A 13,575-nucleotide genomic window follows, 5' to 3' on the forward strand; every position below is an offset into this window, starting at 1 on the left:
GAGTGGTTAATGGGTTTCACTCTGGAAAGCACTGCCACAGGGACTGGCCGTCCTTGCAAACGCACTTAGGAGAGCAGAGCGGTCAGTAGGGGCAGTCAGAGGAGGTGACGTCTGTGTTGAGAGGAAGCCAGGATGTGAAGAGGCTTGAGGAGACATTCCAGGCAGGGAATCAGCATTTGCAAAGGCCCTGAGGCAGGATTAGGTTTGACTTTCTCTTGACCACTAGGTTTGACTGGAATTAACGAGCCAGGTGGAGGTGGGGGCTCAGAGCAGGAAGGTGACAGGGCAATTGCGCAGGGCCTTGGAGGCCATAGGAACACTTTGGAGCAGAGGAGAGATGTGACCCTGACTCATTGTAAGTGTTCCTTTGGTTTTACAGGACAAACATTCTTTTGGGCACCACAATAAGAACTTTTCAAACCCTTCTAATTACCCTCTGAGGCATGGCATTATTCCCACTTACCAATGAGGATACTGAGGCACAAAGAGTGACCTGCCCTGCCCATATTGTCCAGAAAGGAGAGGGCAGTGCCTGGATTCCAGCTGGGCTCTGAGAAGCCCAGAGCCAGGGCAGCTAGTTGCCTTGGGCCACTTCCTGCTTTTGCTCCTGGCCTGGCCGTCAGTTGAGACCATGGAGCAGGTGACACTAGGGCTGAGTGCCAAGGGTGGGCCTGGCTCTGGAAGCTGCAGAATTCCTGAGCAGGGTGCAACCTGCTGGAAATTTTGTGAAGGGATGGTGTCTGGAGTGAGATGGTAAAAGCCAATAAAATGTCTTCCCGCCCCACTGCGTTCTGAGCCGCATTCTCATTTGTACAATGGCAGGTTTGGTTTTTCACCCCATAGCATTGATCATCTGCCTCATGCCTGGCTCTGTGTTGGGACTGGGGAGAGGCCTGAGTACGTGCCAGGCAGAGGACCCTGCCCCCATGAGGCTACCACTCTACTGGGTGGATGGCTGGCTGGGAAGGGGCAGATCATAGCCAGGTAAACAAATCAGTAAACTGGAGGTTGCCAGTTATGAGAAGAATTGAGAATTGCTCAGAATGGTGTGTGACAGAAGCTGCTTCATATTAGGGGTGAGGGTAGGGAGGAGACAGTTTGGCTAGGAGTTGCCTGCTGGCCAGTTGAATGCTATAGGGAGAGGGTCCAGGCCCAGGAGCAGACAGTACACATCTCTTGAGGCAGGAGCTTGCCTGGTGTTTTGGGGGAACATTGAGGAGGCCAGGAGCCAAGCGAGTGAGTAGGAGGCTGGGAGGAGGTGAGGACAGGGAGGTGACTGGGCAGATCATGTAGGGCCCTGTGGGCTGTGGGGAGGGAGGTGGGAGCCTGGAAGGGTTCGGAACAGAGGGGGCACATGCCACGACTTGGCATCCAAAGGTGTCCTATGGCCATCTGGAGAAAATGGTGTGTGGGGGTGAGGGTGGGCAGCCTGAGGGGGCAATTGCACTATTCCAGGCAAGCACTGATGGGCCAGGCCAATGGCCTTGGAGATGGAGAGGATTGGCTGCATTTGAAGGTGGAGCCATCAGGACTTACTGCTGGGTGGGGTGGTGTGAAGGGTTGGGTGAGAGGTGGGAGGAGCTCAGGCTTTTGACCTGAGTTGAGGAGTGTAACCTTGACCCTTGAGGTGACCACAATGACACAGTGGCACCTGCCTGGAGACACTGAGTGTGGGCTGGGCCCTGGGTGATCAATGGTCACTGTTGGATAGTCACTACTGGGCGCAGATGAGGCAGGGACTATGGCAGGGTGTGCACAGGCTGGATGTTGAAGCTCTGGAGACTGAGTGATAAGCTCTACTCTATTGTAGCAAAACCACAGAGGAAACCCCCTTGGAGATAGGGGTGACTGGGGTGTCTCCCTCATTGGTGTCCCACCTGTGTTCCCATCCTGGCTTTGCTTCTTCTGGCTGAGTGGCTTGGGCAAGTCCTAATACTCTGAGCCTTAGTCTATCCATTTGTGAAATGGGTGTATTGACCCAGGCCTCATTCCTTCAGTGTCGCTAGAGGGTTTGCTGAGATGTTACCCATGGTGGCCAGTGGTCCTTGTGGGGTGGTCATGACTGAGGCCCCGGAGCGTGGGCACCCCGCTGACCTTGTGCTAAGGTCTCACGGCCACACTGAGGCTTTGAGTGACTCCAGAAGGGTGTGGTGATAAGGAAGGGATCCCAGCCCAGGGCCCTTGCTGGGCGCCTATTACCAGATTGGTCAGGCGAGGGGTGGCCTGGGCATTCACTGGATCTGGGTTGGGCTTGTTGCTGACTCATCCTCTGCTGGCTTATCTGTTTATTTTCCCTTCCCTGGGAAGGCCTGCCCACCTGCCAGCTTGGGTGTGGCCTCCATTGTTCCCCCATGCAGGAGTTCCCTTGCTCTTGTTGGCTGGAAGTCAAAGGGCTCCTGTTGGGGCCTTGTGCTCTGTTCAGGGGACATTCCCTGAGCCCTCATCACCTTCCAGGGAGAGGTGGCCCATTTTAGAGTTGGTAAACTGAGGCTCCACAGGGGTAAAATGACTCATGCCAGGTCATACAGCCAGCCGGGCCCTCTTTGGTGATTGGGTGGCATCCTCCCATCCCCCAGGTAGCTGAGCCAGTGTTCAGAGAGGGTGGAGACCTGTCCAAGGCTTGTGGAGGCAAAGCTGACCTTTGAACCCAGGCTGTCTGGCTCCAGAGTCCGTGGACTGGACCTCCACTGGAGGCTGTGTTGGTGTGTGGAGGATGCACGTTTGGGAGGAAGGGGTACATTTTACTGCATCTGCCCGTAGGTGAATGAGCAGGGGGGAAGGATTTCGTGGCAGAGGGTACAGCCCTGTGCCTATACCTGTTTGCTGGTACCCAGCTGTCCTCTGAGGTGGGTGGAGTTACACACCCCTCTACCCCCTTACTGACAGGAAACCAGACCAAGAAGCAGGGGAGCCAGCTCAAGGCCATACAGCCTGGGTGCACGGTGGCCATTGTAGCAGTGGGGAAGAGAGAGGAGGGAGGTGGAACCTTGGAGCCACAGTGAGGGATGTGGTCACCCGTGGAGCATGGGTGGGGTCCAGGAGGAGGAAGCAGATGACTGAAGCTTGAAAGTCACCTCCAGATAAATGGAGTCTGTGTTCCGGGCAGAGCTGCTTGGGGGAGGTTTTCTTCCACCACGCCGCCATGAAGGCCCCAAGAGTGCCCCTGCTGCTGTGTGCCAGGAATGCTGTGGGGGCCTTAGGGCCCAACTGGACAGGCCCCTCTTCACTGAGCCCCTTGGAAATGTCTAGGGGCTGCTTTTTGGGGGCTGTCCAGGCTGAGAGTGGGTATTGCTGCTCTCTTTACTCAGCAGTCCAGGAGCTTCTAGAAATGCAATTAGCTGAGTCCCAGGGCTCCTGGCTTGTGAGGACCCCCCTGCCTACCCATCCTTGTCCCCAACAGGCTCTGCCTCCTTCACCCAGGCTGTGTCCTCCACTCATACTTCCTGCTCACCATGAAGTCCCAGCCACAGAAAGCCGCCTTCCCCTGTGTGTGCCCAGAGCTGTCTGGCTTCTCTTGGGCATCACGCTAGCCCTCGTGTTCTCAGGCTCTCATTGTCCAGTCCATGTCTGTGGTGTCACCATTGTGCTCACGGTACTGACCACCCCCCACCCCCCAAGACATGTCCAGAGCAGTCACAGAGGACACGCGTACCACACCAGTGGCAGAAGGCCTGGCCCTGGCTGGGGAGACGCTGGTGGCTTCTGTGTCAGATGTTTGGGCCCAGAGGCCTGATGACCTACCTGGTGGTCAGAGGCTCAGACCCTATGGGTTACGGTCATGCTCACGCCACTCCTGGTCACTGGGTGACCTTGCAGAGCTGCCTGTCCTCTGGGCCTAGTTGCAGACTCATCTTTGTGGTTCTCGTCATGGTTAAGTAGGTAAATCCATGGAAAGTTCTCAGCTCCTTGTCTGGTATACGGTGGGCACTCGACAACAGTTAACTACATTTTTTAAAAAGTAATTTTTTAGAGTCAGTAATCCATATGGTTGATAATGCACAATTCAAGGATGTTCCAGAACATGCAATGATTTTTCCTTCCCAGCAGGCCCCAGCCTCCACGGGCTCGATTTTGTTGTTGTTGTTTTTTCCTTTAGTTGCAGAACACACACATTTATTTCTGCATCTTTTGTTTTCCTCAGTATATCCAGATGGAAGTCAGGAGATATAAAGCTTGTGTGTGTGTGTGTGTGTGTGTGTGTCTCCACAGTAGTGTAAATGGGCCCTAATTTAAAGTTCTTCAGATCTGAGCTATTCTTACTGGGAAACTAACATGATTGTAATGATTTTGTGGGGAAATTTTAATGGGCTGTTTGTACTTTCCCGAGGTTTATTATATTTTTATATTGATTGATTTTTAGAGAGAGAAAGGAAGGGAGAGGGAGGAAGGGGGGGAGGAGAGAAAGAGAGAGGGAGAGAGACATCGATTTGTTGTCCCACTTATTTATGCATTCATTTTTTGCTTCTTATTTGTGCCCTGACTGGGGATTGAACCCTCAACCTTGGTATATCAGACGACACTCTAACCAACTGAGCTCCCTGGCCAGGGCCTCTGTACTTTCCTGAGTCATGAGCATGTCCTCTTGGACTTATTTATACGTTTGACCTTTTATTGAGATTTAACTTAGATACAGGAGCTCCCCCAATCTTAAGTGTATACTTTGATTTTTAAAATAAATGCATGTCCACCCAGGTAATCACTAGACAGATCACAACAGAGAGTACTGTCATCATCCCAGAAGTTCTCTCATACGCCTACCAGTCAGTTACCTCAGAGGGAAACAACTGCTCCGATTTCTGTCAGCAGAGACTGGTTTTGCCTGTTCAACTTCGAGTCTACTCTGTGCCTCAGCAGATGAAACAAGGGCATATGTCAACAACAGGCACGAGTGAGAATGTTCATAGCAGCTTTATTATGGACCCGAACTTGGAAAGACCCCCACACATCCCATCACCTAGTGAATGGGTAAACAAACTGGTCCGTTCATGCAATGGAATATGGGTCAGCAGTGAAAAAAAACTGCCTCCTCTGGCACTCTCTAGGGTCCCAACAGGGGTCCCCAACACAAATAGGGTGCCCCTGAGACACTATAGTTGCCACAGTATTGGGGAGCAAGGTGGCACCAGTGCACTAGGCTGGGACCTCAGGGCCGCTCTTGTCTTGCCATATGAGGCACAGCTGCACACCTGTCCAGCCCCAATTGTCCTATGTCCTGCACAGATGTCAGATAATCCAAATGTTTATCTTGGTACAAACATTGTTTGAAATTCCCTGAGTCTAGATAGAACCTTTCTCTGTTTTACGTGAAACAAGAGTCCTTTGCAGGCTTTAAGTCTCAAAATGCCACCTCTACTTCAGTGCCTGCTTGGCCTTCTGCTCCTTTGCTTTTCTTCCTTAATGGCCCAGGGTGGCTTCCAGTCTTCCCACTCTGCATGCATCCACGTGTAATAGTGTGAGTCGGTGCAGGTAGTGCCTGAGTATTTCTGTAGTTAAATACATGGCATATGTATTTTTTATCAAACAGCTGCACTGAGGAATCATTTACATACTAGGAAAGTCATCCACTGCAAACGCAGTGATTTTTTGTAAATTTACTGTAAATATTAGCAAACGTCACCACAGTCCAATTTTAGAACATTTTCATCGCCCCTGAAGGCTCCCTCCTCTCCATTTTCCACCCCTGGGCCATCACTGATCCACTTCCTGCCTCTGTTTGTCATTTTGGGATATGAAACATCATATTTTGTCACCAGCTACTTTCCTATTAGTCTGTATAGCAAACATGTGGCATTATATGAACTTAAAACATACATGTAGAAACTGTACTGATCTCTTTGGGTCTGGGAGAGATGGTTCAAATACTTGTTAAGGAAAGGGCCGTTTGGCATGCTGGGGCTGGAGCAGCCAGCCAGAGGGAAGTGGTTCATTTGTTACCAGCCTTCTATCATCTGCCTCTCTCCTGCCTCCGGATCCTCCAAAGCCAGAGCATCCCCCCGTGCCCCATTGGAGTTGGTGTCTTTGCTGAGGTCACCCAAAATGCAAGAGGGGATTGCGCCACCACGTGTGGTCACACTTCCTGTCCTGCAAACTGGCTTCATGAGTAATTTCTGTTCCTTCCTCCTCCCACAGGGACTTCCTTCCCCGAGGTTCGGGAATTGTCACCCGGCGGCCTCTCATCCTGCAGCTCATCTTCTCAAAAACAGGTATGGTGGGATGAGCCAGAGCTGTAGCAGGAAGTGAATGGGGCCGGGGGGAGGGGGGGTCACTGTGTCCTGCAGGAGCCAGGGGTCTTATGATGGAGGCTCTGATGGCTGGACTGTTGTTTGGGTTTGAGTTCATGTTTTCCACGTGTGCAGGGAAGTTGAAGCAGAGTTCACTGAACACGTACACCCACCCCAGCATCCCCAGTCATTACCAGGCTGCCGGGTACCATATGTGCCGGCTGTATTGTAGATAACATGTTTTTGCTGAACGCTTTCAAAATCAGTAGCAGACGTTGTGACACTTAACCCCAAATGCTTCAGTGCCCCATCCCTTGCAATTGGGCCATTTTTCGGTCACAGACCCCACCAAGAAAAGTAATCAGTCCTGCATGTCATTTAATGTCCAGTCCATACAGGTTGCCAGTTGTCCCCAAATATCCTCCCTGGCTGATTTACAGCTGCTCTGATCAATCCCCTGCTACACTCCATTGTTACGTTTCCCGTTTGCATTACAGCAGCATCCCTGCCATTTCTTCTTTAATCACAACATTGACTTTTGGGAGAGACCCGCAGAAGGAATTCCTTTTTTTTTTCTTTCTTGTGAATTTCAGTTGCTTGAATTGAATAAAGAATCTTCCACATGGAGATTTTTTTTTCTATACTCCTCGCGGTAGCCTCAAGTTTATTTCTGTTCTTCTTGTGTAAGTGTGACTTGACATGGGCATATCTCGCAGCTTGAAATCCACTCAGGCCTCTCTCGAAAGCATCTCAGTTCAGAAGGTGGACTGGGTGAGGGGAATATCTGGGGTGGGTTCTCTTTTCTCTCTAGAGCCATGGCAAACTGCGGCTCGCGAGCCACATGCGGCTCTTTGGCCCCTTGAGTGTGGCTCTTCCTAAGCTTTAGGAGTACCCTAATTAAGTTAATAACAAGATACCTACCTATATAGTTTAAGTTTAAAATATTTGGCTCTCAAAAGAAATTTCAGTCGTCGTACTGTTGATATTTGGCTCTGCTGACTAATGAGTTTGCCGACCACTGGTCTAGAGCCCCTAGGGGTCTCAGTGCAGAGTCTCTGTGCTGCTTCCCCATGACCTGGAGTGTCAGCCCTGGCCAGTTCAGCACTGGAAAGGCAACAAAAACATCCATTTTACAGATGGAAACTGAGGCCTAGCCAAATTACTTGCCGTCCTCGTGGACTCCAGATCTGAAATTTGAGGTTGGACCTCTGACCAGGCTCTCAGCTGTGCCCTAGTCCCACCCTACCCATTTGCCATGGGAGGGCGTGACTCTGATGAGAGGCTGCATCAGATTGGCCCAGCTTCCTGAGGGTAAGCCAATGGGCTGCCTCCTCTGGGATCAGCTGGCCAATCAGCTGTGCCAGGACAGGCAGCTGCAGAGCAGCGTGTTCCAGAGTTCACATGGATTAGTCACAGAGGGCTTGGCCTACGGGGGTTTCTGCTTCCCATTTTGCAGGTTGTTGAGGCAGAAGGGTGATAGTCTGCATTTTAATGAGTTTCCAGGGTATTGCTGATGCTTTTGGCCCCTGGCCATACTGGGAAATCCTCTGACCTGTAGATGGGAGCTGGGAGCTACTAGTAAGACTGCCAGGTTCAGATCCTGCTCTGCAGCTTACTGGCTGTCTGTCCCTGGGCAGGGACTGCTGCTCACAGCCATGTTTCCTGCCGGAACAGAGGAGATAATAATAGCACCTCTTTGTTGTGGCGAAGACCATGTTATTCAGTCTAAGGACATCTTAGAACAGCGCTGAGGAGTGCTGACCCAACAGCTGCAGTTTTGTGCTTGCTGCCAGCCTGTTTGGGGAGAGCTTGCTGGGAGAACAGGTGGGCGGGCTCTCTCGTCACCTCCACAGTGGCTGTCACCCAGCGGTGGTCCCCTGACCCTGTACCATGTTCCACAGGCTGGTCCAGGGCTGGGGCACCCAGGTGAGCAGGATCAGGACCTACCACCTGCCCTCCTGGTACTCCCATGAGTGGTGGGGGACAGATGAGGAAGGCTTGGGTGGAGGGACAAAGAGTGAGACACAGGCCTGGCCTTTATCAGATGGGAACAAGTGTGGTGGGGGGAGGGTGGGGACATCACTCGATTATCGTGAACTTTTCCAAAGAATTAATGTGTGAGTTGAGGCTGACAAGTAGGATAGGTATGTTGGGGAAGGGGAGCTCTCCTTCCCAGCAGAGAGTATGTGAGGATCATGAGATCCCGTGCCCAGAGTGGCCTGTTGGAGGAACTGAAATTCCTTCTGCAGGAAGGAGAAGCACATGACGAGCAGTGCCTTGGTGGGAGCACCAAGGGCAGGAACTTGACCCAGATTATCTGCCTCGTGCCTAATGCAGATTGACATTGAAATCTTCGTTCCTGTCGTCCCCACTTCACAGAGGACTGAACTGAGGTCTCTGAGCTGAAACCACTGTCCTGAGGGCACGATGGAGGGTTATTTTGAAAGCCTCATCTTAAATTCACTCTTGGGAAGTGTGGCCGTAGACCAAGGTGTGACTTGACCAGATCCTGTAGCTGCTTGTGGAGAAGAGACCACAGGGACCTGCTCAGGGGCAGGGGACCCAAGAGGAGGCAGGTGCCCCGGGACAGGTAGGGATGGGGTGGCAGCCATGGAGATGGAGATGGACTTGGATCCTGTTGGGTTGGGGTGTGGGAGAGGAGTCCTGGTGTCCCACATGGGAGTGGCCTTTGCTGTGTCCCAGTTCCCATACTCCCCTCCCCCACCTGACCATGGCATTCTGGGTCTCTTAATGACCCAAGTAGATGTGTGGCCACTTTGTGCTGGGCCTGGTTCCGACACCAGCGAGGCACTGTGAGTCCTCTGAGAGTCCTGGTGCTCCCTGAGCCCAGCCAGGCTGAGAGGGGAAAGCAGCAGAGCATTGCGGAGAGTATACGGGGCACCAGCTCTGCTTTGGCCCAGAGGCCCAGGGAGAACACTCTAGGCAGGGCCAACAGTGAGTGTGCAGCTGTGAGATGAGTCTGGGGAGGGCCGGAAGCAGGTGGCACAGCCTGTCAGGGGTGGTGAAGAATTCAGGCAGTGGGAGCCTGAAGGGCATGCGGGGTGGGGAGAGCAGCTCAGCCCACTGGCTTTGTGGAGGAGGGACGGGCAGGAGCAGGAGTGTGGGCCGGGAGGCCAGGGAGGGGGTAGCCTGGCGAGAAGTGATGGGGCCTGGCCCGAGGTGGTGCCTCGGGTGTGAAGGGCAATCTAGAGTGACCTCAGGGTGGGGAGGCCACCAAGACACCAAACAGCAGAGGCCCTGGGATTGGGGTAGGCAGGTGAGAGGTGGGATACCCCACTAACAGGAGGGAGGAAGCTCAGTGCAGTGGGGGATGAAGTGGTGGCTAGGGTTCCTGGGGTTACTGGCCTTGGGGCTGTGTTGTTCCTAGAGATTGACCTTTTGTCCGGCTGGATCTCTGGGACATGACTGTAGAGCTGCCACCCTGTACTGATGGGGTGACAGTGCACCCCGTGTGGCTGGTGTGGCCCTGAGACTGGGCCTCATTCTTCCCCTCTGACTCCTGCGACACCCAGTGGTGCCAGCTTCTCCTCGTCCAGACTGGTCTCAGTGAGCCATTACTTTTAATCAGCTTAGGTTGAAAATTACCTCAAGCTGCAGCTTACCAGGGTTTGGAGGCTCCTGAGTGAACCCTGCTCCTCCTCAGGCACCACCTCTGGGCCTTGTAAACACTAAGTGCTGAGGACTGTTCTTGTCTGGAATGTGGATGACTAGGCCTCCTGAGCCTCCCTTCCTGTCCTTGACCTTGGCCGGGCACACAGGAACCAGAGAGGGGGTGTCAGGACTAGGTTCCTAGCCTCCCTCCCATGGCTTTGAGGTCCTGACGGGGCCCTGTTGGCCTCTGGCACCTTACCTCCCCTTGGTTACCAGCTGCAGCCACATCTCTCTCCTCATCCTCAAGCACAGCTCATTTGTTTCTGTCTCAGGCCTTCATCCTCACTGTGCTCCCTGCCTGAAACACCATGCACCGTCCTCCCCCTCCTGCTCCCCTGGGGAGCCCTCCAGTCAGTGCTGCTGTATTTCCTCTGCATCCCATGTTATGTGACCTCATCCTGTTCTTTGATTTTCTTAATGGTCTCTCTCTGGCCTTGCTCCAGCACCAGTGGCACAAGAGCGGGGATGCTGATCTGCGTTGTCCATTGCTTCCTTCCCGTGCCCCCGTGCCCAGCCCAGGGCCTGGCACCCAGTAGGTGCTCCATCAACATTGGCCAGGTGCCTAGGCATGCTCTAAGGCAGTGGTTCTCAACCTTCTGGCCCTTTAAATACAGTTCCTCATGTTGGGACCCAACCATAAAATTATTTTTGTTGCCACTTCATAACTGTAATGTTGCTACTGTTATGAATCGTAATGTAAATATCTGATATGCAGGATGGTCTTAGGCGACCCCTGTGAAAGGGTCGTTCGACCGCCAAAGGAGTCGCGACCTACAGGTTGAGAACCGCTGCCCTAAGGGCTGCTGCTGTGCCCCTTCTCTTCCGTGGGTGGTTTTATCAACGACTGTGCTGTGCCTTCTCCCATGAGCCAGGCTCTGCCAGGGCTCTTTCTATAAAGCCCAGAGACTCTGCAGCAGTTGGGTGTGCACCTTGTGTCTCCAAGAGGAAACCAAGCTGGGAGCTGGTGAGGGTTTGCCTACGGGCTGCCTGGGATGCCAGCCAGGGCTGTCACCTTCTCCAATGTGTGTTCTCCCGTATCACCAAGCAGTTCTCCCAGTTTTAGTGGACACTTCCCAGGTGTCCTGCAGTTTAACTCATTCTGATACTACCTACCTTCAGATCCCACAGGTTAAAGGCTCAGGCCCACAAGACTGTACCCCGCCCACCCCCATAGATACTAATTACAAGTCCAGATTGTCATCTGTGCTTTTGACTGATTGCCTATAGATCAGAGGTCCTAGTGACCCCCTCCTTAAGTTTCTAGTTACAGAGAATTCAGAGAAACATCTTACTCACTAGATTTTCAGTTTATTAGAAGAATAGATAACTCGGGAATAGCCAGATGGAAGAGACGCACAGGGCAAGGTATGGGGAAGTGGCTTGGAGCTCCCAGGCACTCCATCAGCACCCCCATGTGTTCACTAACCCAGAAGCTCTCCAGATCTGTTCTTTTGTGGAAGCTTCATCGTGTAGACGTGAATGATGAAATCATTCCTTATTGGTGGTTGATTCAACCTCTAGCCTGTACCCTCCTAGAGGTCACAGGGTGGGACTAAAGGTTCCAATTCTCTAATCATGAGGTTGGTTCCCTTCATAAACTCAGGTGTGGTTGAAAGAGGCTTGTTATGAATAGAGACTCCTTTATGGCTCTTATCACTTAGGAGTTTCTAAGGATTTTAGGAGCTCTGTGCCAGGAATGGAGAGAAGACTTATTCATATTTCTTACTATGAATCACAGTCTCCCAGCTTCCCAGTGGCAATGTGTCCTAGACTGGGAGATGTTCTCAGCTTGTCTCAAGTCAGAGGGAGCTTGAGGACCAAACGAACTTGGGAGATACCACGTGCTTTGTCCCTTCTTGGTCGGCTAAAGGCTCTGAAAAGTCCCTGGAGATCAGATCCAGGTCCCTGGAAATTGGGTCTGTTAGATCCTGTGGTACTCAGGGTCTCCCAAGTATGTTTGAGCCCCATGTCATTCCTCCTGCGCCATGTCAACAGGACCAGCATGCCTGTTGGTGCCTGGTATGGAGAAGGCAGACCCCATCTGCTGCTGCCAGAAAGTCAGCCCCGTGGTTCTGCTCTTTGCTGGGTTCAGAATGGACAAGAGATGGGACCTAGGCACAAAAATTATGGCAGAGCCCCTCCGCATAGAGCACTGAGATTCCCAACAACTTTGCAAGTGCCCCTAATCCAGCAACTGAGCTATTTGTGTGTTCCCATGGGCCCAGCACTGTGGATTTCATTGCTTTCTCTCATCCCAGCACTGGGTTTTATGTTGTTGCTTTTCATTGTTCGGAAACTGAGGTCTTGATAGATGGGTGAGGCTAGGTAGTCCTACATCCCTATCTTCCTCCTGTCATCTCTCCAAATCATGTGATACCTGACTCACCTTCTCCAGGCCTGAGAAGCAGGCTGTTCTAGCAAGATATTTCACAATTCTTAAGAAATATAAACAAGCAAACAAACAAGCAAACAAACGAAGAAGAAGAGGGAGAGAGAGAAAAGAAAAACAAAAAAGAGAAGGAGCCCTGGCTGGTGTGCTCAATGGTTAGAGCATCGGCCCACGCAGTCAAGGATCTTGGGTTCAATTCTGGGTCAAAGGCACATACCTGGGTTGCGGGTTTGATCCCCAGGCCCTGGTTGGGGCCTGTGCAGGAGCAACCAATCCATGTGTCTCTCACATCCATGTTGTTTCTCTCTTCCCCCTCCCCCATCCATGTTGTTTCTCTCTCCCCTGACCCCCAACCCCACTTCTTCCCACCCTTCCATTCTATCTAAAAAAGACAATGGAAAAAATATCCTGGGATGAGGATTAACAAAAAAGAAACAAACAAAAAGAAATGCCAGCAGTGACCTACTCTGCCTGTGGAGTAGGGAAGGTGATTTTTTTTTTTTTGTCACATACATATACTTTATTGAACTCCAGTCTCGGGGCAGGTGATAGGAACCCACGTAGCCGCGATTCACTGCAGTGGTGAAAATCACAATGACCGCAGTGATGACCACAAGTATGACAAGGAGGCCCAAGACCAAAGCCCAGCTGTTCAGGCACTTGGCGATGGACGCATAGCTCTGGGCCCCAGTAACGTCTCCCACCATCTTCCGGGCCCTAGACTTCACGGAGTAGGCGAATGCCACGGAGCCCAGGCAGCAGGGGTTGAAGAAGAGGGTGTTGAACAGGGACTAGACGATGTGGTCGGGCACCACTGTGTCAGTCTGGATGTTGATCACCGTCGTACTCGCTGCCATTGAGTTCTGGGGACCCCCCAGCACAGGCACCTCATGTTCCTCCTTGAGTACCTCATAGGATGAGGACACTCGTTGCGGGCGTTAGGGAAGACGAAGCGCTGGGAGTTGGGGTTCATGGTGTCTGAGCGGAGCAGATGGCGTGCGGATGCCGATCCCAGGATCAAAGGTGATGTTTTTTTAAAAAAATGCCTTTATTGATTTCATAGAGGAAGGGAGAATGAGAGAGAGATAGAAGCACCAATGATGAGAGAGAATCACTGATCGGGTGCCTTCTGCACCACCCCCCCCCCACACTGGGGATCTAGCCCGCAACCCAGGCACCTTTGGCCGGAATCGAACCTGGGACTCTTCAGTCTGCAGGCTGATGCTCTATCCACTGAGCCAAGCCGGCGAGGGCAGGAAAGTGAACTTATGACCTTGCTTTCATGGTATGATG

General features: G+C 52.3%; 1 protein-coding gene across 8 annotated transcripts in view; it reads left to right on the top strand.

Annotated features, from left to right (window-relative positions):
- The window catches only part of DNM2 (dynamin 2), an 85,957-nt gene that overhangs the window by 23,129 nt on the left and 49,253 nt on the right, over positions 1-13,575 (top strand). For all 8 annotated transcript variants that reach the window (XM_006765779.2, XM_006765781.2, XM_006765782.2 and 5 more), the window contains exon 2: positions 6,130-6,203. In XM_006765779.2, the coding sequence (XP_006765842.1) occupies positions 6,130-6,203 (74 nt within the window). The remainder of the gene's footprint in view (positions 1-6,129; positions 6,204-13,575) is intronic.

Source organism: Myotis davidii, unplaced genomic scaffold (genome assembly GCF_000327345.1).
Source record: "Myotis davidii unplaced genomic scaffold, ASM32734v1 scaffold1439, whole genome shotgun sequence".
Taxonomy (NCBI): domain Eukaryota; kingdom Metazoa; phylum Chordata; class Mammalia; order Chiroptera; family Vespertilionidae; genus Myotis; species Myotis davidii.